The following is a 27086-nucleotide window of genomic DNA, read 5'->3' on the forward strand; positions in this document are numbered from 1 at the left end:
CTTTATTAAAACTTTTTCTTTATTCTCTTAATAAGCTTACAACATTTTACTTCTGTTACTACATTATAAATAGCTATACAAATAAATAGACTTTTTTAAAACATTAATGTTGTTTTCTTCTTTACCTGCTCCTAAGTAGTACAGTTTTAGCAATTGATTCATAAGAAAAGTGGTTGGGCTATTCACATTGCATGTTTCTCTACGTCTTTTTCTTTTTATCTTCAATTGATGAATAGCTTTGCCGGTATTGGGCTTTGCTAATCTGAAAATCATCATTATTCTATGAAATAGTGTTAATAAGAGTTAATCTTGAATTAAAGAGCTCTAATTCATTGATACTACAAATGAAGTTAAAATTAACCATTATGACTCCATCGTTTTTAAAAATTCATTCATCTCTTACCAGAATTAGACGAATAAATTAAACATTTGAAGTCTAAACCTTTTAGAATGAACTCGTAGCAATGCGTAACTTGAATAACTCCTACGTTGCAAGTTGACTTTTGTATTTAATTTGTTCAAATAAAGTTATTTTACTGCTATAAACTTTTCTATATTTAGTTTTCTTGCAAAAAAATGTTTCAAATGATTAACTTTAATTGAGATTATAAAATAAATGGCTATTTTACATTTATAGAATAAGTCAAAATGATAAGAAGAAGAAGAAACAACTATTATTGGAAACACCTTCACTAATTACAAGTATCGAACACTTTCCACAATCATATTTTAATCAATATATACAAATGCAGTTTATATAAGACATGTACTTTTAAATAAATCTTTTTTAGAAATTAAACCTTGTTTTAATGATTTAACAGTTACCTAATTTGTCTAAAAAATGTAGCTTTAATTAATTTAAATTATTTCCACTTCTCTAAAAAAATTAATATTTAAACAGAATTTAATGTTCTGAAGAAAAGAAGTTCAATAGTTTTATAGAATAAAAAATTTTAAAATTTGTTTTATTAGTTTTTGTCCTAATAATGATTTTATTAGATTAAAAATGCTAGTCTACGAACGCATGTTTAACATTCAAATTTAAAAAAAAAACACATTTATTTTAACCAAAATCAGACCTTGCTAGTTAATTGTAATTTGGATTAATTTGTCTAAAACGTTAAAAAAAAAATATATAAAATACTTAAAATATTACGTTTTTGAATAAAGGTGAAACTTAAGTTTAAGTATAAGAAAAAATGGTATATGGTTTTATTAAAATTAGAAATATTATTGTTAAAAAAGTTTAATTTGGGGGAATAATAGTTTTATTTGATGAGTTTAATATGTAATTAAATGACTGTTTAAGAAAATAAAAACTCATTTTAATATGATTTAAATATTACGATTTTCCAATAGAATTCTATTTTTTTTTCAAAATAGATCGGATACAGCTTAACAAATTTTTAAACAGGTTTAATCTAGCTGAAGAATGCTTTTATTTGATAGAAAATACTACAGCATTCGCGAATATTTTAATCAAATTTCAAAAAAATTAAAACACTGATTCAGATGAAAATGGAAAGATTATTTATCAGAAAAAAGATTTTAGTTTGAAATAATAAATAAGACTACCTGAAGAACAATACCTTTAGAGGCGGAGTGGTAAGTTGATTTCCTTGACTACTTTATTCTCCAGAATAGACTTGCCTTGTATCACCTAATATTACCGGCGTGGTTCGGGATGTTAAGAAGGTCAGAGATAATCATGAAAGCTGAGCCGATCTCGCAAATTGATAGAAAGCTGTTTCTACCTCTGAGCTCATTTCAGCAAGCTATTAAACAATATAATCAAATTTATAGTTTTTTCTCTATAGTACATTAACATACTTTAAACTAAATATACAGTAACTTATTCTAAAAAATAAGTTATGCTGGCTAATTCTGGATTCTGCTTTTTTATAGACAGCATAAATGAAGTTTGATGCTTTGTGAAATAAGACAATATATTTTGGTATTCATAATTTGTAAAAAAAAATTAGGCTACCTTTGAGATAAAAATAATGGAAACCACTGAAAATGTACACATCCAGTTATCAACCAAATCAAATGTAAACCATCACACACAAAAAATTAACTTCACTAAACCCCTCTTTCAATTTGAGGAGTTTGTAATAAATAAAGTATTATTGTTTAAATAATACCTAAAAACACGCTTATTTTGAAAGATGGTTGGTGAAGCAGACTTTCACAATGGTTCTCGCATTACACTTGCTGAGTGAGGGAGGTTACATATCTGTTTCAGATAAGTCACATGGTGTGTTTGTGAGATATTTAAAATATTAATGAACTGTAAAACAGTTTTGAAAAGTAGTGAAATAAAATTAATGCAACCTAATAGGTTTTATGTAAAATATGTCTTGTGCATTTTTTTTTTTTATATATATATGTTTTAAAATTATTTTACATGAGGGGGGCGCTTTTAATGTAAGTAGAAAACATTGGATTTTACTAAGTTCGTTTGTTTAAGGGAATATTTTAAAATTAAAAGAAATAAATATTGATAAACAAGTGATATTACTAAGTGATACAAATAGTTTGTAAATATAAAAATTTGAAAAAACTAACAATAAAGAATCCTATTCACACACTATTTTATTTCTTGTATTGTAAAGTTTGCTCAATTACCAGTTTGTCTTGCACTGTCTTTAGATAACGTGTCCGAGTTTAACTTTATTACTTTTTCAGATTATCACGTAATTAAGAATACATGACTTTTTAGTTTTAAGAGCTCCCTTACCTTAAAAGAGTCTTTAATGCAGTAGAGTTAGCCAACACTCACTTTCAAAAAACAAAATAAACTCGCCCAATCAGTCTTCGAGATGTAAAAACTCAATGATTCAATAAGTAAAGAAGCTTCATCGCTGGAAAGGATTTAAGTTAATCTGCAACAAAATTTACTCGCGACTTTTTGTGGTCACTCTAACTTAATTGTTTTAAGGTTGTCTCAAGTTCGCTGGAGGCAGGTTCCCTCTGTCTGGCTCGCAGCCCTGTCCATTTCAATGGCGCAGGAGTCTATTGAAGAGGAGGGCAGAATCTAAACATGTTTTATATTTTTATTTGGGTTGTTTTTTTTTTATACGATTCATTTTAATTCATTTTTTCTAAACGCCTTACCCTAAATTTTAAAAGACAAGTGAAGCTGATTTAAGACATAAATTGAAAATAGGGAAATAATCTGGATTCGTAAACCAATGAAGTTTTCTCTTAAACTTGAATAATTTTTTTCAGTCATAATCAGTACAAATTTTTGTTTTATTTGTATAGTTAAGATTCTTATTACGTATTTGATTAAAGATGAAAAAGAAAGTAAAATAAGGAAAAGGTAATGACTCAGACAGTCAATAATTAGGAGTTGAAGAAATAAATTTATTTAAGTACGTACATATCCACATACAAATATACAATACCAGTTAGAAGTAGTGGGTAAAGTATATCAGCCAGTGTGCGGTACTAGCTTTCCATTATCCTACATTTGGATTATACAAATGGTATTGTGTACTACTTGACGTCCTGTCTGATACCGAGCATACTTTGGAACGTTTTACTTTATCAATATTCATACCGGAACTCCAAAAAATAAAATATAAAACTAAAACTTAAGAATCTATTCATAATGTAGTTAGCTTTCTAAAATTTCAAAACAATAGTTACTAAATGAAGACCTTACGAGAATTATTATTTAAAAAAAAAGTCCACCAAACTTTATTGCCTTATGGCTTCTTAGTTAGCGACTCAAAGGAGACGCACATACTTTTCAGAATACTGTAGGTACTAATATAATGGTTATTTATGAGCACGAAATGCCTAACCAAAATTATGAGCTTTAGCTCACTGGGACTGCGAGTATAACACGAATTATTATTATTATTTTTTTTTTGTTGTCACTTAAAAAAGAGATTATTGGTGCCGTGACGCACACTTCACCCAGTACAATTTTATCAGTATAAATATAATTTTTAGCAGAGTGAACATACATAATATCAAAAACAATTTACGAATTCCACCAAAAAAAAATCACAATACGAGAGTTTTCCCTTTAATTCATCCAATGCTCTTCTTTTACAAAATGAACATTTAACGTAATAATTAGAATCACCAAGCTTGTCCACTCCTTAAACAATAGGCTTAAATTGGCTTAAGTGGTCTGTCTCTTATCCTGCCTACAAAGGGAGGCAATAGTAATGTCACCTTCATCTAACATACATAAAGTACTATATAAATAAATGGAGGAATAAAAAACAGCAATTAGAGAGTTCTTTAAATTATGGACAAAATACTAATTTAATGGATTAAGCTAATTTTTGGCACACTTTACAATAGTATTTGTACTATTTTGGGTATACATTTCCTCAAACTGGTTTTAAGGAAATGAATACTTACTTTTAGGATTAAGAAAGATTTCCTTGGGAATTATAATATGCTATATATGCTAATCACCTTCACTATATACGTAAATATATATATTTGTTGTACCTTCATATATACACACAATTAGATTAGTTGAAGACGTAGAGATTTTTCCGATTTATTAAAGCCCAAACAGATAAAATTACCAACGTTTTGGCAAATATCTTTCTCAAGGACTAAGAACAGAATACAAAAAATTTCTAAATAGGTCAATCGACTTGGAGGAATTTTAGAGCTGAGCGTTAAAAAGAAAGAGAGCTTGAAACGTTTAGATTTTTTTTTTGGTGAAATTTCTAAGATCCTGACAATTCTTTTTAAAAGAGGTAATTGATTGTGGGTTGCCAGTTAGGCTACACCACCACGACCCAATATGGCATTATGAGAGCTTTAATTCCCAAAGCTTCGAGGATTTCAAAATTCATCTTGCTCAAAGTGTTTGAACTCAGGCAAAAAAGTTCTTTGTCAGATACCTCCCTCATCCTGTCTTTTTTTTTTTTTTAACACATTTATTTCCTTAGGCTTCTTGGATCCTAACAATGAACTTTTGCGCCATACTAACCAGAGATCTATATTTAAATCCTAAAAATATACATTTACATGTACTATTATAGTTTCACATAGATATTATAGATCGAAACCGAGAACTAGGGTAAACTCTAGAGGGTGAAATTCTACTAGTTTCTTGTAGGTTTAATTTGGAGTGTAATAAAATCATCCACAACATAGTTGGTCTTCTGTAAGTCTCTCCGTCATAAATAAAAATGTAATGTTGTAGAAAAAGTATTGATTAAAGTTAAAAACATTTTAGAAAAAAATTTTCTTTGGCAAGCAATAATTAATATCTTAATGGCTCTTTGGCGAATTTTGAAAGGAACTAATTAGATTCTGACTAGAGGCAAATATCTGAGAGTAGAAAAATCCAAATTAAAAAAAAAATTGGTTTATTATTAAATAACGAAACTGTAAACAAACTGATGATATATTCAGTTCAAACAAAAGCGACAGTGTAAATAAATACAGGACCTCAACTAGAGAAAAGTTGATGTTTTAATTTTTTGCTGATGAAATCTTTTATTCATAATTGTTATAAACAATTCGACCTGAGGGCTCTTTTTATAAGGTGTTGTTAGTAATACTATCGTGAAATTTAGCACGTAACTTGTATTAGCGCGTGTTTTTCTAATGTTTTGATTTCCCTAAATATTATTTTTGAACATTTTTTGAAACTATAAATATGATTCGTCATCAAGTTTTCTGTGAGTCACTTAATCTTTTTTTTCTTAACAAGTTATATTTGTTAGATAAAACTATCCAATGAAATCTGTAAGATTAACAACATGTTTCACTTGATATTCGGTGTTTTTATATTATTTTGTCTAAATTTTATCATCTACTTTGTTATATTAAGGTGATTGTAAACGTTGAAGGGCTATGTAAGTATTCAAATAAGATTTTATTTTTTTAAGTGAAACGAAATGCAACAACAAATCTTTTTATAAATGCTCCTAGAACTTTTTTTGGAATACTGAAATTGTGGAACTTAATATTAATTTTTATTACTTCGAGAAATAAATCTTACGTTTTTTCAAGCACTAATGAAAAATCAGGGGAAAGAGATCAGAATATATCAAGAAGTGGGCAGTGGACTAAAACAAATGTACTTGCTGAACTTATCTCCGTGTTAATATCCTTATTTAGGCTTCTCCCATAGAACTGGGTAGGCACCGAATTTGGAATATTTAAGACACATAAGTAGCCCTAAAGTAACTTAAGCGCTTATAAACATTAGAGATATCCGGTACTCAAAATATTCCCAACTAACTTTTAACATCTTATATTCGAAATATTGGACCAGGCGAAGGTGGAAAATAGCTGGGAAAAATAATGACATAATACTCACCCAAACAAGGTGGGCATTGTACTTCCACTCAGAGGTCCCAACTTTAAGTCCAATTGCGTGTTATTAGATTTTTCTCTTCTTGGATGTCTTCTACAGCTTATTTTTTTTAGTGATAATGGACAAAAAATACCGAGATGAACCCTACCCGGAAGCCGGCAAGGATCTAGAAAAAAGAGACTGGGCGTCAAGCCAATGACGTTATGTGTTTACTTAAAATAATAACGATAACAATTGTTAACATTAGCATTTGAAAGTGAGAGTTATATAAAAACACTTCGCCAAGGTGCATGCATAAGCCTCGGGCAAAACTGACCTCAAACGTGATGCACCTTAGGCTGCAGCTGTTATTAAAGAAGAATGTTAAAATTAAGTTACAAATCAGTTTTAAAAAAGAAAAATACTTTCAAATAAGCGCTGAATAAAAAGTATTAAGTACTAAAGTAATAAAAAAAAAATTAAAAACCAATTTAAAATCAATAAAGTGATAAATTTGAAAATTGAGTATATAGAAATTATTGAAGAACATGAAAAATGGAAATAACAGCAAAACTGAGTTGTTAATCAATCTTTTGTGAGTTGCATATTGGAAAAATGTTATTTGTTCTTCGCAGATGCCTAATTCCTAATTAAAACAATCTATTCATTTATTTTTTAAAATGTTTAATTTCACCCCTGAATGAAAGTAAATGCTAAATCAAAAAAGATTTAATTTTTAAATGAATATATGTCAATTTATTGCTGTGTGGGAGTTTAACATGAAGGCTTGCACCAGTGGCGCTACTGTACGTTGTTTAGTCTGCCGCACACAGTTGAGTTTGAAACTAGGCTAGAAGAACTCGAGAACAGGGGGCCTCCTTTAATACCAGTGTGATTATTATGAATTCTTCTATTTTTCCAGTTCTTGTCACTTATTTTACAGTTATCAGTAAGTTATTTATTTTTTCACTCTTAATTAAATTCATTCTACGTTAGAAATACAAATTTAGATTACTTTTTTGCACTTTCTAAAGTCATCTAACGCTTTAAAACTCTTATCTTTGTATTAAAATTAATTTCAACAATCATTTAATTCAATTTTTTGCTTTTCACTGGAATAATATTAACTAGGATTTGTTCTTGAATCTAATATGAGAGAGAACGTCGCGTTAAGTTCGCTAATCTGTGTAATGTTAATGACAAAATTGACAGTTTAAATTGTAAAAAAAATGTAGTTTTCTCAGCAATTTGGCAAAGAAATGCAATTAACTTTACTTTCAGCACTAAACTTTTTCTCTTACACGTAAAAAATTATTGTATTTACTCACAATTTTTTTAAAAATTATAAAGAATATCCTTTAGGCAATTTGGGACGGGGAGGCGCCACATTTTTTAGGGAACTTGGCCTCCCTTACTTGATGTATCCTAAACTAATAATTCTTGACTTAACTCCCATGTAAATACACTTTGGTACTATGGTGATAGATGGGCCACACTTTGAGTTCATCAGCGAACCCTTGGGCAAACCCTAGTTCACTGTTACATACACTTTTGCTTTTAATTACAGAACTTATGGACGACTAAATTCTACGAGCGATTTCTGACAAAAAAACTCCTCCCTCCAAACAAAATTAATAATAATAATAAAACGCAACAAGTAACTCTGTTAATTCAACTTCACTTGTTACTTAATAGAAATAAGTTAATGCCTCATCTTCTACTTGCAAAAAGTTTTTAAACTTAAACTTCTTTAGCAACAGTATTAATAGTTAGTTGAAGAAGTGGATTCAGGGCGGTTCACATAATTTGATATCCATACGGGTGTACTGATCTACTGCCTTCAGATCATTAATACTTCTCGAATTCCAAAGATATTTTTAATATTACTACTATACCTGTATAGATTGCTTACTATCCCACTGTACTTCGCACTATCTTAATAGGTTCGCCGCTGGAGAAGTTCTGGAAATGCCAACGAAAGGAGTTGAAGGGTACGAAATATATTTTGTGTAATAGCTTTTTTGGGGAATCGAAGACTTCATATTTTTTCCAACGTGGAATACATCAATCAAGATAAAGTCAAAATCCAGTCAGCCAAAAATGTGACCTTTTATGTGAAGAATATAAGTTTAATGTTAAAAACCAAGTTACATAAAGGCTTTAAAAAAAATCTGTTTTTTTCACTCTGTGAAGTGTAAAATATGGAAGATTCAAAGTGTACGCTAAACAGGTGCTTTCATTACAACTGTAGGGTTTGAACATCACGTTCTACCTTTATATGTTCTGTTTCTGAATTTTTGTATTATGACAGCCTAAGTTTATACGCGTTGTTAGACTGGAAATCGCGTATGGACTCTAAAATTCCTGTAGAAGTGGTTATCACTTCCTAATACGAGGTAAGAGTTTAATGAATATGAACTTTATTCTCTCCAATTCTTGCAGTTTTCAGACCAAAGACTTCAAATATTTTTTTAATTGCCACTGAAACCTTGAGGGGGTTTCTGTCAAATAATTTTTTAAAAGTGCAAGTCATACCAGAAAACAACAGTTTAAATTTATCTTACTAGGAAAAAAACTATGATTAAAAGATGTTAACCCGAATTTCGACTTCACAGATTACATAGTTTACTAATTTTCTGAAATATTTTGTACAACTAATTCAATTTATTTGCAACTTTTTTTTCTCCTTTGGAAAAAAAAAATGGACCAGAGAAGTCATAGCTTCCTTTAAAATACTACACTAGTTCGATTTGAACTAGCTATGAGAAAGTGTTTTTTAAAGGATCTCAAAGACACACAACACAAATTATCAACTATTAATCTGCACTAATAATAACTGTTCAAACTCTTTCATAGAAATTATTAACTTACACCGTCTCCCTTTTAGTTAATTGGAATATAGCCTAAAGGAATAGTGACATGCAGCACCAATCATGTGTGTCATTCTTTATACTTAATTATTAATGTATATCATCCTAATATACATGTATTTAGATGTAACAGTGAGTTTAATTTTCTAAGAAACAGAATGTCAAGTAAAAAAAAATGGGCTACTTAGATTAATGTAATAATGATATATCATTTAAATGATGTTCCCACACTTCCTTCAAGTTACCCGTACATCTTTCTCTTCAATTAAGTTATTATTCGCCTTCCACAAATATCATAAATAATATGCTGCAAGTAGTATATTACTTTAAAACACGCCGAACAAAAGGAACCCTAAAAACTAACGTTACTTATAAATTATTTGATTTCTTAAAAGAATGTTTATTTGTTAAAGTATCTTATGGATATTTATTTAAAAATGAAATTGAAGCGTAACAATCAGACGACTATTTCGTATCGCAATTTTTTCACTATTAGGAGAGATATTTTATTCAAGAGTATAGACCTCTAGCATCCCATGAGTTTTTTTTTTATCTTCAAACACAAAATTTTGTTGGTACGGAATCGTGACATACTGTCATAATCTTTTAGTAGTGTTAACAGAAAGTAACAATCTAAATAGTGTAAACCTAACTTTTGTACAAAACAAAATTGAAGATATTCGTTATGTCCATAAGCTTAATAATTAAAAATGTGTTAAATAGCAATGGTCAAGGAAGAAAATATGGAGCGGATGAGGTGAAACTTGTCCAGTAATAACGCGACACTAACGCAGATCACGTATTTAGCGTTCCGTACTTAAGTGCGCCACACACATACACAATCTATCTTATTGTGTATGTGTAACTTGTCATCCATGTGACCGACCTTCGACTCAGACTACCTATGTACATCTATTTGTCTGTTTCTCTTGTGATCCACTATCCACGACCGTCCCACATTGTCAAGGTCAATTGTAGGGTCATTTTTTTTTTCAAAATGGTTTTTTGGACTGAGAATTTTCTTCAAACTTGATTCTAGAAACACTTTCACCAAAACTTAAAGGAATTTACGAAATAATGCATGGAAAGTATTTTGTTTGCCTTCAAATTTCCAACGAAAATAAGCACAGCAAAGCTTAGTAAAAGTATTTAATATTAATAAATAGCTCTTAGCTAATCTAAGCCACTGATGTTATGTAAATATTTCTTGCTTTCGCTTTGACGGCTAGTTCTTTTCCCCCTTGTAGTCCAATATAAAGAAGCTTTCTGAGGTTAAACGCCATCATTAGGCCTGATAGATAACGTGACTATCTGGAGCGCATTACCACAAGTTCTAAACTGATATCACAGTGATGAAAGTGATCACTGTAAGCAAGATGATCTCAATGTTGCTTTCTGATTAAGTATTTCCCAATTTAGTATATGATCTATTATTTACTTTTCAAAATTGTAATATATTTAATAAAAACAATCATCCAACTACTAAAGTTAAGTCTACTAAATTATTAATTTTGAACTTTTCAGGAGCACTTTCACCAAGCGAATGGAGACCGGTTGGCCAAGGAAATCCTCTCATAGATCCTACTAATGTATATTCTCCGCCCATGGTTGAACATGTCCACTACTGGCTAGAACCTCTCCATCGACAAAGAATTGACTTACCTGGTACAAACAATGGGCCTCCGTTAGGATTCGCTCAAGCACAACATTACAAAAAATATTCCCATCATGGTGAAAGCGGATTGTATGGAAGTTCCACATATGGTCCTTTTAAAGAACTTCAACTGGAACAATATGGTAGTAATTATTCGCCAACTTCCTTTCAGCAAAATTATGGCTTTCAACTGAGAAACAATCCAAATCCTTATTCTGGAAATTATGCTCCATCTTATGATTCTCTTCAAAGTTTTAGCAGTAATTCAGCTGTACGTGCTGAACCTCAGAGATTGTCCGTTAAGGAACATTTTTCACAACCTGTGGATGAAAAGCAATTATTTACACAGATGTCGACAACCCTTTCACCATCAGGCCAGCCAGATTCACATCCTTTATCATTGTCACTTCAACCTCCACCTCAGCATGCAATCACTCTTGGACAAGTAGCTGGATGGCCTCATATTTCTACACATCTTCATCCTAATAACTATCCTTCAAGCTCCTCAGCGCCTATCACGTCCAATGCTACACCCACTTTTGTATCAGCAACAGAACCGACTTCAACTGCCACTACTTCCACTGCAACTACAACAACCAAAGCTCCACCAACTGCCCCTCCAGTAAGCCTTGTTATAGAAGGTCATTCAAAAGTTAAGAAGTATGGCCCACTTCCGGAATCTTCTAATAGTGTCCACATGATTAATCATAATCATTTGACCAGTAAGAAAGTTTGTGATCATTGCATAGATCTACCAGTTGCAAAAGCAAAAGAAATAGCTAAACTTAGTTGAGGAACCAAAAATCAAGCAAATAAATAACGGACTCCCACAATTGATTGAGGAGTTAAAGCAGAGTCTATAAATCAGTAATAAATAATTTAATAAAAAATACCGTAATAAAATTATGGCTGCATAAATAAATTGCTTATTAACCGGTGCTAAGTTAAATTGGACATTTACCTCTCAAACGAACCTTTTTTTTTATTCGTACTGAGCATCGAACAAGTGGGATCGCGTAACAACTACTTTTACTAAGTGAAGGTGGAGTCGCAACCTCACCACATCTCAAAAAGATCGGGTGCTTTAATTTCGGGATGCTCTCCATCCAAAGTCGTCGCGACTTAAGGTCTCATAGTAACTGGGCCTTGGGGGGCTGCAGTTGTCTCTTCACTTGAATTTCTCCACCACACCCCAAGATGTGATTCCTGCAGTCGGCTTACTTGGAGGACCCCATTCTCTCGTTTGTTCGCTGGATTAATTTCAGAATAAATTTGTTACTGTAATTCTAAGCTTAACAAGGTTCGCCGCGTAAAGGTGAAATTAAAATTGATTGGATAGGCTACTAGCGTAGCAGAAAATCTCTTGAATGATTTGAAACTGTAGAAATCAAATATTCACAATGAATAAGAACAGCCACACTGCAAAATATTATATTCGCATTTTTATTGTTACGCCCGTTACGGATCTGGAGTCCAACTTCAGTTTAGAACCTTTTCAAGTTCTGATTAAATACATAAAAGATAACAGATATATCAATAGTGAATATCAATCGTTTTAAGAAATTTGTATTCAAGTATATGCGAAAATATGGATCAAGAGAGCAATGTAAAATTCATAAAAACCATAAATAATAGTAGGAATAATTTTCTGAACCAATTGGTAAAAGTTCAAACAAAATTATTGAATGGTCGAAGCTTTGACCATACCATGTCAAAAAAAAAAAAAAAAGTCCAAGCTAGTTTTTCTCCATTCTGGCAGTTTTCTGATTTTCTTTGACCTGCAATGAGGAATATATAGGATTGTGAAAAGGATGTGACATCCACTCATCTGTTATAACACATATTTTTCTATCTTTAATTGTTTTCAGAATTTGCATACATCATAAGAAGTTGTATTGTCAGTTAGATGTAGAGAATTAAGCCTTCTACTTTTAAAATGTATCGAATACAGGAACATTAAAAGTTAAATTTTCTACACCAAACAGATGAATCACGATCGGATGATGTATGACAATCCGAAAACTTTATGATTACAAAAAACGTGCAAGATGAGAAGAAAAAGAAAATTAAAACATTTGTTTGTGAACTACACTCTTTGAACATAAATCAATACAAACACTAGTGTAATTAAAAAGAAAAGTTATAGGTGGAAATCGAATTTTTTCCACAAATTTGATTAAGGTGCCAGTTGCTTAAAATGAATGCAAATGTGAAGCCAGCCAGAATGAAGAAAACGCTATGTCAGATAGTCTATATTTTAACGAAACTCGATTAATGTGATTTATGCTAATATTTATTTATTATTTATTTTTTTATTTTAAGTTACCAAATCAATTATATTGTTTAGTTAAAGAGAACTGTAATTAAGGGCTGACTGGATGAAAAATACAATAAAATATTAAATATATAATTGAATAGAATTGAATTTTTTTAAAAAAAGAAGATAATTTTGTTTTTTCCTAAATCTATTACATGTTGAAATATTATTTCAAAGTAAGAAATCAGAAATTCATTCATAAACTCGGCTTAAACTATCGATTTGGTAATACTGCTGCTATAAAATGCTCATTTCCAGCACCGTACACTACCTTATATTTTTGATCTAGTTTTTCCAATATATTGTACTATCTATATACAAAACTAGTTGCAGAATATTATTTACATGATTTTTGTGTCTTCAGATTTTCCAGAAATCAAATTTCACAAACTGACTCTTCATACTGTTCATCTATAGCTATTTGTTGTTACACCCAAAAGTTCAACTTCAGCTGGATTAGAATCAGTTTCTTTTACTTCAGCTACCACTGGTTCTGTCAGATAATATAAAAGAATTAACTCTTTTAACTTTAAGAATTGTATATTAATACAATTAATAATCTCACCTTGAAAATAATCTAAACCTACACTTTATAATTTAATTTGTACCTCCTATAATTTTTAAGAAATTCTTTTAGTTGAATATTGTAACAATTACGAGTTCTCATATTTTTTTATTTTTTTCTCCAGATGTATTAAAATTGTAAATTGATTAATTATAAAAAGCAGAAAATAAAAAATATATTCCCTAAAAAATACTCACTTTTCTTTGAGAACAATCCTTGAATCTCTGTTAAAGTTTTATCTTTGGTTTCGGGCAGTGTAAGGATAGCTAGCAAGGCTCCTAACACACAGAAAGTTCCATACAAAAGGAAAAGATTGGTTTTTCCCAAAAACTCTAATAGTAGAGGATATAATTTGAGTGCAGTAAACGAAGAGAGATATGATAAACAGGTTGTGATACCGGTACATAACTGAAAAAATAAATAAATATACAAAAACCAGACTCAGGATTCGGTTGATATCCCCGCCAGACAAAAAAATTATTTCATATTTTTCTGGAACGGGTTAACATTCTAGGTCATCTACAAGACTTACGCTATTATTTTTTTTACATTGTTACATCTTAAGATTGGTGTGTCTTCTGTACTGTGACTGTTTAGATATCCCTTTTAACCAAAGAGCCATCTTATATAAACATGTCTCATCATCTAAGAAGGATCATACCTTCAAAGAAAATCCTATAATAAGAAATCATAATCCCATAAAGAAAAAGAGCGTGTATCCAAGGTTAAACCTGAATTAAGATCTCCACAATGCAGCACATGGCTTTCTCAGTTAAATGTTACAACACAAAATAGATATTTACTACCATTTGTTCTAGCAAGATACGTAATTTCAATACCTATATAAATACAATTATTTAACAGTTCACACAATAGCAATAGAAAAAGAATAATGACAACGGTCCTCCAAGCATCCCTAAATAAATAAATAAATGTCTCGTGGAGATTATTCCAATAGAAAAAAGTTTTTGAAAACATTACGTTTAATATAAGTAAAATCGAATTCTCTACTCTAAACTCATCAATCTACCGCTGGTGAACGAAAGTCCGAAACTGCTTAGGGATGCAGTAAACATACGGTGTCGATGTGTCGAACAGAAGTCTACATACACTACAATATTTCGGGAATTTTCAAAATAAAGAATTATTAGAGTAAAAAATGTGATTTAAACATTTGTAACTATTGTTACTAAGTATATATATGAGAGATGAAAAGACCTCTGCCATCTCCCATTGCATATAAATAAAAAGATCGGAGTTCATGCCTGAACAAAAGTCCACATACACAATTGATAAATTCAATATTATAATAATACTTACTAGTTAGGGTAAATCTTAATATTACAAATTTATTAGTTATAGTTGAAACGTGAATATAGGCGGATCTGAGTTAGTTAAGAATTTATTATTATTTAAAATGGTTCACCAAAGAAAGGAAATTCCTGTCAGAACGCAGATTAATAGTTAAATTAAATAATCTAGGATTTTCATATCGTTACATTGCAAACATTATTCAAAGAAGCCACGCGTGATATCCTTTCCGACCGAGATAAAAGACAAATTTTCAGGGTGTATGCAGACTTTTGTTCGGCACTGTACGTGCTGCTAGCGATGAAATCAACATTTTATTTTAGTTCATAATTTGAAATTAAATCAAGTGATCCAATCGACTTATAATTAAAAATATTTTCCGATATAAACAGATCTGTAGATTTCTTTCCACAAAGTAATTTTGTAGTAAAATTAATTGGCATGCAGTAAAATTAATGATGGTAATGTTTTTACAAACTTACCCCTCTAACATCCGTTGGAAATACTTCACCAATCAATGCTTGGCAAATGGATGTAAATATTGTAGAAGTAAACATAAATGCAATTAACACTAAGGTATCCCAATAGGCTGGCTCTTCATTATCTTTTCTAATATTTCTAGCAAGCCAAAGCATTGTAATAGACATTATTGCACCAGACCATGAAACAGGTACACGTCTACCTAAATAACCGCTCAGGGCACATCCAGTCAAACCAGCAACTATTCGTGTTACCCCTAATATAACGGTTACAAGATGGGGATCGCCTCGAACTCCTGTCATTTTCACTAGACTAACCTGTAAAAACAGTAAATATTTTTACTATAGAGGATGTCAATCACTGATATCAATGAAAATAAGCAGCCCTTGTAAGGGACTGTTAAAAATCTAGAATAAATGTAACAGCAAATTTTCGATAAAATACGTAGGTCATATTTCAGTACGAAACTTTGATCACTATAATATTTTGAACTCTGCTTTGTTGGGTGTAGATCTAAAAATGACTCCCCCTATTTGCCACTTGTTTCGGCAAGGGTATGTGTAGCTGATAAAATTAACAGTACTTAAGTACAAAATGAAAAGAATGGATTATCATCTACAGTGATGGTGCTCTGTTGAGATACATACAGCTGACTAGTTCGATCGCTGCCTTCTTGATGAGTTTGATTTTTTTATTATATTTTATTTGGCCTGTTCTGAATTTTAAATATCTTTGATCTTCATTTTATTTATTTAATTATTTCGTTATTTTGGCCTTAGGGTTGTAAGTGTTAAAATTACGGTTACGAGTTGTGGCGAGAATGCCAAGGGAGAATTTTTCATTCATGAATCTAACTTGTTTCATCATTTTCTCCATATTCTGCAAAGCCTTTCATTAGACTTTGCTGTGCTCTTCACACGATACTTCATATTCATAATGATAGTCCGTTTGTTTGGTCAGAGTAGACCAGATTCATGGATTCCTATAGTCCTGCAAAGAACTTTCCTGCATTAAGCAAACCATGCAAAAGGATAATTGTTAACATCAAAATCTGCTGAGATAACTTCTTTTTCCTGAAGAAAAGTCTAAGAAGAGACAAATTATTGTAATAAAAATAGTTCCAAATACTTACAGCGTACGACATCAAAACGCTTGTTCCGCTTAATTGTCTTAAAATCAGCAAAGCGTTCATAATATACATAGGTTTGTACACTTCAGGTCGAGTTCGGTAGGTTTTTAATAATTCCCTAAAAGAGTGTTTAGGACTGTTCGGTTTATTAGGACTGTTACTCTTGAGCCAGATTTCGCTTTCAGGTAAGCAGAATATTGCGAACAATAAACACAGCGTAGGTACTGCAGCTCCGCAAAATGCCATCTTGCTCCAGTCATCCTGTAAATTTAAAAAAAGAGAATCAATAGCTAGCGAAATAAGTTTATTAAGGATACAAAATATCTTAGGTATTAAAATGGTGGTTACTGGGTTTATATGGGGCAAGTGTTGAACAACCTTAAAGAATCTTTGACGAAAAAATATCAGTTGAAAAAATTATAATTAAAAAAATAATATGAATATTGGTAACAAAATATTCGAAGGACAAATTATGTCTGCTTAATTAATAAAAAAAAATTGATGATGGTTTAAAAATAAAAGTTAACATACGAAATTCTAGACAAAATAGATTAAATTCCAAAAAAGAAACAAAATTTTTGTCGCACTTACCTGAAATACCATGCCAATAATGTACATAATAGTAAGGCCTATAGAAAAAGTCAAATTCTTAGTAACTGTAAGAGCGCCTCTAATTTTTGGTGAGGTTACTTCAGCCATAAACACTGACGCCGATGCGCCACCAAAACCAGAAGCTAGGCCCACCAGGAGTCGCCCGATGTACAGGCAAGCAACAGAGCGTGGCATTATGCCGATAATAATCCAACCTAAGTAAAATTAATGTTTTCAATTTTTTGGCAAGAAATTGTTACTAATGACAAATGACATTCCAAAAGATTTAAAACAATTCATTATTGGTTAACATGGTACTACTTGAATTGGGTGAGTTTATAAATCATTTCACACCCATAGTTCACTCGTTACTTTTATGTTATGTAATTATAATGTAAAGTCTAAAATAAGGCTGTGAGTGAATAATTAGCAGATAGTAAATAATCTAAGAGCATGCTTGCAGGTTGGTAAGGCCAGTGCCAGCAAAGGCTATTTTGAAACCTTAGCCAACTACAGAATCGCCTTTCAATAGAATTCACGTTAATGTTCGCGAGCCCTTCATTGGAAAGATGTTTTTGGTAATAACCGACGCTTTATCTAATGGCCCAGAAGTGGTTGGCTATACCGATTCAAGCAAAACTAATGTTTGCAAATATACAAACGAAAAACATCCAAATACGAGCAAATCATAAATTATAAAGAAAATTGTAACAAAGTATGCGATAGGGAAATTCGTGTATGCCCGCGACTTCAGCGATCCAGCTCATTGGAGTTGTCTTAAAAATAGGCGACATGATGAACTTAGTCTTAGTGCACCAGGGAGAAAATGGCCAGAATCAGTGATGGTAACTCATTCAGGACGGCAATTTAGAAAAGACTGATGAATGAGGGATGGCAAGCGAAATTTAGAGGGGAGGAGTGTAATGTAGATTCTAACATTAATAATTATGCCAAATGAGATAATGATATGTTTAGTTCAGATGTAAAAACTATCATAGTAAAATAAATAAAGAATAGCTGAAAACAATTTTAGTGTTACTTTCTGTGTTTCAATAAGGATGCAACAACTTATTACTTTACAATTCTTATTTTTCCATTAGTGCACGTCTTCTATCTCAATTCTGAAAAATGTTGTCAATTAAAATAATACCTAATACGGCAGGAATTCCAGTCAGCACAAAGCCCAGCCTTCGTCCCCATTTATCCAGTAATGGCCCTATTATTAGCGAGCCAGCAATCATTGTCAGCGGCGAGAGACTGGCTAAAACAAAAATCTACACAAAATTTATTAACTGACAAGGTCCTCAGCATCTGTGTTTACATAAGTAATCATGCAATAATTTACAAATAACAATACATGATTTTTAGGATATTTAACTTTTAAAATTTATGATCTCATTGCGTCAATCACGGTTCCTTATTCATTAAACAGCTAAATTTTTTTACTTTTGGGAAAATTATTTGCAATAGCAAATTCAAGAATTACCTGGGGATTGAACGTACCAAATGGTTTTCGCAGTTTAAGACGAATAGTTTTTCAGACTAGAAGAGTTTGGAAGATTTTCTGAGCTAGAAGAATTATTACAAGGCATATTCGAAAAGTAAGGGCCTTTTGTTAATCTTTGGAGCGTCGAAACAAAGTTGAATTTGTGCAGCACCATCTATTGACTGTTTCCGAAGCTATTGCAGTTGTTGTTTTGATTCAGAAGTCGTTGGCATGTCCGTGCAAGTAAACATCAATGTCCGCGACATCGTTGCTTCCGCAAGCTGTGGTGTGATAAGATTTTTGCATGTATCTTCAGCAGCAGAAATTCATCGTGGTTGTGCCTAGATTATGGGCCTGCAGTAATGAATGAAGGATAGGTTAGACAATAGTGCCGTGAATTCAGAAATGGACGAACAAATGTCCATGATGAAGAGCGGAATGTCAGGCCCAGTATCCAGACCAATAAAATCGTTTTTCAAGTGGATCAAAAACTTCGATCTAATCGTCGTTTGACGATTAGGCTGATAAATTTCTTCTTCTTGGACGTACCATTGTCTATACTATTGTGTAGAGCTTCTATGCAGAGGGGTTAAAGAAGCTGGTGCAGCGGTACGAAAAGTAGTTTTGAAGGAAACTAAATCTAATAAAACCTGTTTTTATAAATATAAAACCACTGATAGCCTTTGTATAAGAAATTTACGGAAATTACGGCATGGTAGCGAAACGAAATCTAATTGCCGAATATCTGCGCCACAACTTTTACTCTTTTTCACCCTTCGTATGATTATGAACACCTCTTTTGGAACCTGAACAAGTTTACCGCTAGGAACGCCCATCCCAGAATATAAGAACGTATGAAGACTGTTGCATAGTATGCCTTCTTAAATCCATCGATTGTCAGTCTGTCAGTCAATCGTCTCACCGAATCTACAATTATTATGGATTTGCTTGAAGGAACATTCAAGCATTATAGGTAAACATTTAAGAATTTTTGGAAACTTGGTTTTCTTTCGCGAGAGGGCTTTCATCAAAGATTGACATCACTTTTTTGTTTTTTAAGTTGGTTTCAGGCTGAGATTTACCAAGTTTACGAGGTTTTTTTTATGGCATTAGTGCTGAGGCCATGGCCACTTTATCGTAGAAATTAAATTCTTTTTTTTGTACTTTACAAAACAATTTTATGCTCAATATATTCATTATTTAAAAAATAGCTTCATTCTTACCTAATCAAGTCATGTATGCAACATTAAGCTCAATTCTTCTTATAAGTTAAAAAACGAAGTTGAGTTTACAATTAATATGTTCATTATTTAGAAAATAGTTTCATTCTCACCTATCCAAGACATCTGCTCAAGAGTAAGCTCTAATCCTGAATTCGCTTGCATCATCGCTGGTAAAGCTACCGCTGGATAAGCAATAGTCATCCCATTTGTAAGGAGGTTACAACTTGCAATTAGGCACATGCCCACCTAGATATTAAATATTTTAAATATAGTTATTTGATATACGTTTCAGATTTATTTATATTATCCAACCTTGATTAAAACTGAGTTGCATATTTATTTAGTTCAAATTTATGCTTACATTGCAAAGTAAATTTAAAACCGAAATTCCGGGAACTCCTCACCGGCATGCGTCATTTTCCTTCACCCTATTTTTAAATAACCCGCCTCTTCCAACTCCAGTTTGCCATGTGTAATTCTTGAGTTTCCTTTTTCTTATATTATGTACTAGTTTTTTTTTTATTTAAGATGTAAGGGTGGATCCAAAAGCAGATGTAAGTACACAATGACCCCAATACTATGTTTGCTATTTATGGGAGTACATATGTGCAATAGTAAGTGCTTAATGTTCAAACAAGATTTAATATGCATGTATTAGAGTATTGATTCGATGTTAATCATTTAATTTTGTATTATCTAACTTTAGGACATAACTTCTGTACTTCCGTTCCTGAGTAAAATTCGTAATCTTTCATTCAATTAAGCCTAAATGAAGCAAAATAGCTACAATTCATATCTCTTATTAGGGCCATTGGTGTTAAAATCCGGAAAATTACAAAATGTGAATAATTTTGTGTTGGTGTAATGTTCAATAAATAATTAAAATGTTAGCCTTATTTTCTTGCAAATAATTAGATAAAAATTGTAAAATGTTTTAAACAAAAGAAATTTCTATTTCTTCATAGAGATTGTGTGTTTACATAAGACAGAGAAGTATTTATTTAGGCTGAGCAATAACATCACTAAAGATAAGAAAATGTATTTAATAAAAATGTTAAATAAAATATTTTTACAAAATTCTTAATATTCATTTAACAAAATTAAACTTTTAGTGTGAATGCTATGCATTAGCTATTTGTCACTGCTTTAATTTAAATTACTTCTTACTTTAGTGTTGACTTAGAATATTTTTCTATTATATGATTTGAGGTGTTTAATATTAAAATTGGTGACCTAGAAAAATCATTTTTAGTTCAATGTCTTAATCAGTTTAGATAAGATTGATGTACGTTATGGATCATTATTTATTCGATTAAGAATTTGACCACCTTATTTTTTAATAAATTCTCTAAAAATAATTTTTATCTTAAAATTTTATTTAGCTATAACGTTCGTGTTAGGATGTTCTGAAATAGTTGAATGATGTTAGTAGTTTCTTTTTTATTAAGTCACAAATGTTTAAATGTTAACTGATATAATTATATGCATTTATATTTAAAGAATGTAAAAGCAGTTTTAACCAATGAAAATAGAAAATGTTGCGATCAAATTTTTGAAATTGATTTTTACTCAAGAAAAAAAAATTACCTATTCGTTAAGTAAAAACCATTAAGTGAAAATTACATCTTTCAGTTTGATGCATTTCACAAATTTTTGATTGAAAGTTGTCTTTATTAATTACTTTTTTTCGTTTTCGAAATTTTCGTTTATAAGGAATTAACTCTCTTTTTTAAAAATATGGTCAGAAGCATTCTAGAATATGGATTCTATGTTTCTTTATATATTTCTTTCTGAAAAATTGAGAAGATGAAAAGAGAACAAAATAAATATCTAAAATGTGTAAATAATTTTCCATTAGGGTTTATCTATAATTTTTTTTAATTTAGTCGAAGCATGGTCCCTAATTCCTGAAGTATCTGTCAAGACAGTTTGATGTAATTTTCGTTTATAAGGAATTAACTCTCTCATTAACACCAATTATTTCTTAATTTTATGCACCAACTTACTTCAAACGAAGTAAATATTCTTTTATATTTCATATTTTAGATCAAATTACCTCAACATTGGAGCATATTTTCATAGCGATTTAAAAGAAATAAACCATCAGTAATGATTTCTCGTCAGATATGTGAATAAATTCATTATTATTGAATGTTATTTCATTGATTTCAATAAATTGGATCATTTCTATTTTGAATAAGATTGTATTTTATATTTTTTTGATTATTGAACTTTCAATTTTAAAAGTTTATATTTTTAATTCTTATGCTGACACTCAAGCTTCTATTAATAGTGCCCATTAATTGTACATAAACTTCTATCTCAATGTATTACAACTTTTATAAATTAATAATAATAATAATAAAGGTCTTTATTTCAATAACTATATACAATAATTTTGCAATTTAGAAAAAGACTGACAGACTTGACTCATGGTCAAAAGACCAACTTTTATAAATTATTATTTCTATTTATAGCAGTTATCTATTATCAAAGATAGTAATAAAACTAAAAATTAAACAAATTATCATTATTTATTTGGGAACAGTGGATGAATTTTCTATAATCATTTTATTGTAAATATAAAGGGGACCTGTTCAAGGATCTGTAATTAATACATTAATATCTAAACACCTCTTTATAACAAATATTAAAGTAATAATAATTTAAAAGAAATTATTAAATTAATAAGACCTATCTAAAAAATAATAATAATAATTCATCTTATTTTAAGCAGCAAGCAAATCATCAAATATCGGAAGTATCCATGCACTCACTATTAATCATTATAATAAGAATTTAATAAGTGTAACTTATGTTATTGACTACCTGTTTTGAAGAAGATAGTTCCATTGTGTTCAAATATTAAAACAGACTATAATAAAACTAAAAATCAAAGACGTGTTGCTCACTGACTACTGTGTCATCTTATCAATAAAAACATTGATCTATCTTATCTAAATAGCTAGTTATCAAATATTATATATACATAGTGAGTAATTATATTAAATAACATTGCAACATTTTTAGCTGCGAAGCTCTGCCGTTTTCTTAAGTCCGAGACAAGAATCGTGGAAGAACAAATGAATTGTACCACACGGCCATCTATGTATGTATGAACTGGATTAAAATTTAGGGCGCTAATTACCAATAGATTTACTACGACGTTTGCCAATCTTTAAAATAGTTTTTCTTTTAATCTTTTTAAGGATATGATATAAAGCCGATCCTGTGTGAATTAAAATAGTAATTTGACTCCTTTGGATTCAAATTCTGTTTCATATTATTACGGTTTTTATATATGAAATATTTTTCTTGACCAAATAAATTATTTAACTCTACTGTTGATCACAACAAGTAATAATTATGAAGTTGCTGTAAATTGAAAAAATTCCCACTTTCAAATAAAGCTAAAATGAATACCAACAAAAAATAGCTATTTCAGGTCAACAAATGACACCTAACTTATCTTCTCTTAATTTTCTTGATACGTTTTACCGACAATTATACTCCTAAAACGGCCTGAGAAGCAAGTTGATTTTTAAGAAATTAGTTATAAGATCTTTAAAAAAATACAAGGTTTTCAAAACAAGTGGTTCAATTTTTAAACTATTACTTTCATATCTTCATTATTCAATATGATCTTTTATTGCCGTACTCTATGTAAAAAAATGAAATCTATGTAAAATACATGGAATAAAGTTACTTAGTATTATCTTTCTATACCTTTTTATTTACCTAGATATAAATAGCAACATTAATATACTTGCTGAATGGTGAAAGACTCTTAAATTTTAGAATAAGTTTTCTCTAGAATTTTAATTTATTTCCTTAAGATATCAAATACCCAGAAAAAAATCAACTCAAAAAATCTTGAAAACTTAAACGTTTCTGTAAAGTCTTATAAGTACTGCGTTCAAGTGATGTGCTGTAAAATTTATTGAGAAGATAAATTTAAGCAAACATAAAAAAAAGTTCAAAACTTAAATTTTAACAAAAAAAAAAACATTACCTCTCAATACAAACAGGTCAATTCCATATTTTCAGAGCAAATATGAGAATTCAGGAAATATGAGTTTCAAAGCATGCTTGAATTTCCAAGCGAAATCATTTATGTAAATAAAAAGTACATACTAGGACAAAAAGAAAACAACCGTTTATCACCAGAATTACGTTCTTTCTGGCAAAGATAACTGGAAATGGATTTCAGTGAAAAATGCCAAATCAGACAAAAAAATAAAAATTGTAAAAAACTAATGTTAGAATAAAGAAATTTTTCTCGTTTCAAACAATATTTTGTGTAGCCTCAAGCTTATTGGGGCCAAATGGGAAGAAGCATTATATCTGCTTAAAAGAATAGCGTGCACATAACTTATTCAATAAGTATATTTTTTTCAACGGGAATAATGCCGGCCTGGAAATTCATCAACTTATTACTAATCGATTATTAGAAACACATTTTCTCAAATAGAGTAAGAACAAACTTTACAGACGAAACAATTTTTAATGCCAATTTAATTCATAATTTTATTTTATTGCCAAGGAACTAGGCCATCCTCAGGGCTTATTAACCAATTAATAATTGTGATTTATTTTACAATGTTGGATGTTTTCTGTCCTTATAATTTTTTAAGCACGAGGTTTCTCGTATTGACTTCTTAGGACGAAAGACATACCACCATTTAAGGAAACACTCACAGTGCAAAACAAATTCTCACATAGTTATTAATAAGTATAAGCCCTGAAGATAATAGTCCCTAGATCGAAAGCTTATCGTTAAAGCAATAAAAAAAAACAAAAAACTGAAATTGGTAATATTCTTTCTACTCCTTGGATTAATGAATCAGTCATCAAAGGAGATAAATACTCTTGGAAATAATGTTTACTATGTTGGCAGGCTTTAAAAAAATTAGAAAGAATCAGCATATTTCTTCAAGAAAGAGCAAATTAACTAATTACAAATGAAATTACTTTTTAATTTTCCTAGATTGTACAGAGCTATGAAATAAATTGGCTGTTGAATACTTAAGTGATTATTGGTTTAATGATAATTCCTAAATAATATTTTGTATTCTATAATATTATATCTTCCAGTACTTTCTCATTTGTAACATGTCAGTAGTTTCTTTATGAACACTCATTTTATATAAATGGCTCCAGTCACCTTTCTTCTATATTATTTTTCAATCTATGCCTTATCTGAAAACAATAGTACTTATCTAATGTTGAAACATAAGTCCATCTTGTCTCCTGAACTTTTCTTGATGGGAACCAAACTTCATTTAATATACTAATATCTAATTTATTTAAATTTCTTGGATTTCTGTAATTGAATGGTTTAATATCTGAACGGTTGACAGAATTTTTACATAATTGGGTAAATGTAATTGGTTGAAGATCCGATTTACAGTTTGCTGTTACATTACACAATAGCCCACAAGTGTATGTATCGTAGGCTACATATTTAGTAAAAATATATTGTTTCATATTGCTTCCATTATCTGTAACGGTCATGTATGTTGGTTTTATTTTAATTTCAAACTTTTGTTGCTGAGGTTTTACTATAATATCTGAGGGGAGCATTAGCAATCGATACTGCCTTCTAAAAACATCTTTCAAGGATACAAGCGATTCATTCAAATACATAATATTAGAAAATCGTACATACCCTCTTAAATAGCTAATCAATGTGCGTTCATTTTTAGAATTAGGATCGGCTTTATCGAAACGTGGCATTATAATCGGATACTGCACATTTCTCAATTGAAAATTCATTTGTGCATTAGTTACCAAACCGTCAAAAGTGTTAAATATAATTTGAAAATTTGCTGTAGGACATATGGAGAGCATATCGATAATTTTTAAATAGATATTATTTTTGCTCGTGTTAATTCTTGCTTCAATTGTATTATCGTATTTATGTATAAAATGATTTAATTTAGGATGTTTTGGAATTATTTCCTTAATTGTCAACTGATTATTAATTATATTTTCTGTTTCCATTTCTATCTCTTCTAATACTGGTGAAATTAATCTTGATAAATATGACCAAGCGTGCAAATCGTTAACGTATCTCCATGAAATTGTAAACAATTGTTCCACTTCTGTTTGTAAATATTTCATCGCTAAAACTTTAGTTAATATATCGTAGCCTACAATACTTTCAACTTTTTTTGCTAAAAAATAATTTTGCCACAGATTTTTAACAGCTTTATCAATATTACTCCTTGTAGTTACCAGAGCAGCTCTTGTCAGTACAGCTATTGCTTTTCTGAATAACACACATTCAGTATTCAAATGTACAACTTCGCTTAAATTTAAATAACTAAGTATATTTATTGCCATTTCTAATGGAAGTTCTTGAAATTGTTTGGCCATGTTTTTCTGCATCAATTGGTTTCATTCATTTGCCTACAGTTTCAGCAAAACAAAAAATTGATAAAAATCAACATCAACAATTTTATAAACAACAATAACAATAATAAAAACTAGGCAACTAATAAATATGATATATTTAACATTTAGATAATATTATTTCAAAAAGTGGAACTTGTGTGAGAAAAAAAAATCCGTATTGAATAATTAAAATAAAGTATTACCATAAATTCTTGGCTCGTAAATGAGCATTCATCTCTTTTCCAAGAGTACAAATCATATATGGGTTCTGTTAAAACACCATCACTGCACAGCCAGAAGCAACTTTCAAGTTTGAACCTGTCTTTAATTGACTGCCACCAAATAAGTTTAGAAAATGAAGTTCATCAGAAATAATAACTCCCAGAGAAGAAATGTTATTTTGGTTTGCTTTTAGTCCTACGTAAAAAGTCATTTTGTTTCTAAACAAAAAAGAAAGATCTTAAAAGAAAAATCGTTCGCTGTATTTAAGCGCCAGTTCGCTCTGGTGCTAAATGGTTATTAGAGGCAAACCTTTTAGCCACAATTCTTACACCTTACATGGTTTAGTTTAGATATGCAACATTGATAACTACTTTTCACGTACAGCTGTTCATTTGTACCTAATGAATAGTTTATTCCGAAATTAATGTAATAGAAAGGCATGAATTCATCTTAATAAAAACGTATTGCTAAATTTTTACTTTGAATTATTTCTTATTTTCCCCTTTCTTAAATTGTAAATTAGACAGCTGAGAAATATTATTACACAACATTTTTT

The 27086-nt window shown here is 30.3% G+C and overlaps 3 protein-coding genes and 1 long non-coding RNA gene across 16 annotated transcripts; 2 read left to right on the forward strand and 2 right to left on the reverse strand.

Annotated features, from left to right (window-relative positions):
- Position 1: 1 nt before the first annotated feature.
- Positions 2–24483, reverse strand: LOC141451704 (facilitated trehalose transporter Tret1-like). 11 transcript variants are annotated; one of them, XR_012457044.1, is made up of 13 exons: positions 22742–24483; positions 20023–20158; positions 18354–18464; positions 17204–17418; positions 16616–16873; positions 15486–15800; positions 13890–14100; positions 13473–13620; positions 10819–11130; positions 6311–6473; positions 1988–4163; positions 1590–1775; positions 2–262 (listed from the first exon to the last, which is right to left on the reverse strand). XR_012457044.1 is itself a non-coding variant. In XM_074123275.1 (8 exons), the coding sequence occupies exons 1-8, from the start codon at positions 22763–22765 to the stop codon at positions 13535–13537; spliced, it is 1356 nt and encodes a 451-aa protein (XP_073979376.1). In that variant the 5' UTR covers positions 22766–24482; the 3' UTR covers positions 12885–13534. The 11 variants fall into 11 exon arrangements, 1 of the variants encoding a protein (XP_073979376.1); XR_012457047.1 differs by having other exon boundaries at positions 2145–4197; XR_012457043.1 differs by having other exon boundaries at positions 1988–4197.
- On the forward strand, positions 5541–11874 carry LOC141451706 (uncharacterized). Of its 3 annotated transcripts, none has more exons than XM_074123279.1 (2): positions 5541–5666; positions 10681–11874. In XM_074123279.1, exon 2 carries the CDS (start codon positions 10761–10763, stop codon positions 11601–11603), a length of 843 nt encoding a protein of 280 aa, XP_073979380.1. In that variant the 5' UTR covers positions 5541–5666; positions 10681–10760; the 3' UTR covers positions 11604–11874. The 3 variants fall into 3 exon arrangements, with proteins under 3 accessions (XP_073979380.1, XP_073979379.1, XP_073979378.1); XM_074123278.1 differs by lacking the exon at positions 5541–5666 and adding an exon at positions 5705–5843; XM_074123277.1 differs by lacking the exon at positions 5541–5666 and adding an exon at positions 7100–7235.
- LOC141451710 (uncharacterized) lies at positions 20386–20808 on the forward strand. Its single transcript, XR_012457056.1, has 2 exons — positions 20386–20526; positions 20619–20808. It is a non-coding gene; the product is annotated as an uncharacterized lncRNA (long non-coding RNA).
- Positions 22839–26975, reverse strand: LOC141451705 (uncharacterized). The gene is made up of 2 exons (XM_074123276.1): positions 26512–26975; positions 22839–26323 (listed from the first exon to the last, which is right to left on the reverse strand). Exon 2 carries the CDS (start codon positions 26300–26302, stop codon positions 25073–25075), a length of 1230 nt encoding a protein of 409 aa, XP_073979377.1. The 5' UTR covers positions 26303–26323; positions 26512–26975; the 3' UTR covers positions 22839–25072.
- Positions 26976–27086: the final 111 nt, after the last annotated feature.

Source organism: Rhodnius prolixus, unplaced genomic scaffold (genome assembly GCF_049639745.1).
Source record: "Rhodnius prolixus isolate KJV_2025 unplaced genomic scaffold, Rpr scaffold_14, whole genome shotgun sequence".
Classification (NCBI taxonomy): Eukaryota; Metazoa; Arthropoda; class Insecta; order Hemiptera; family Reduviidae; genus Rhodnius; species Rhodnius prolixus.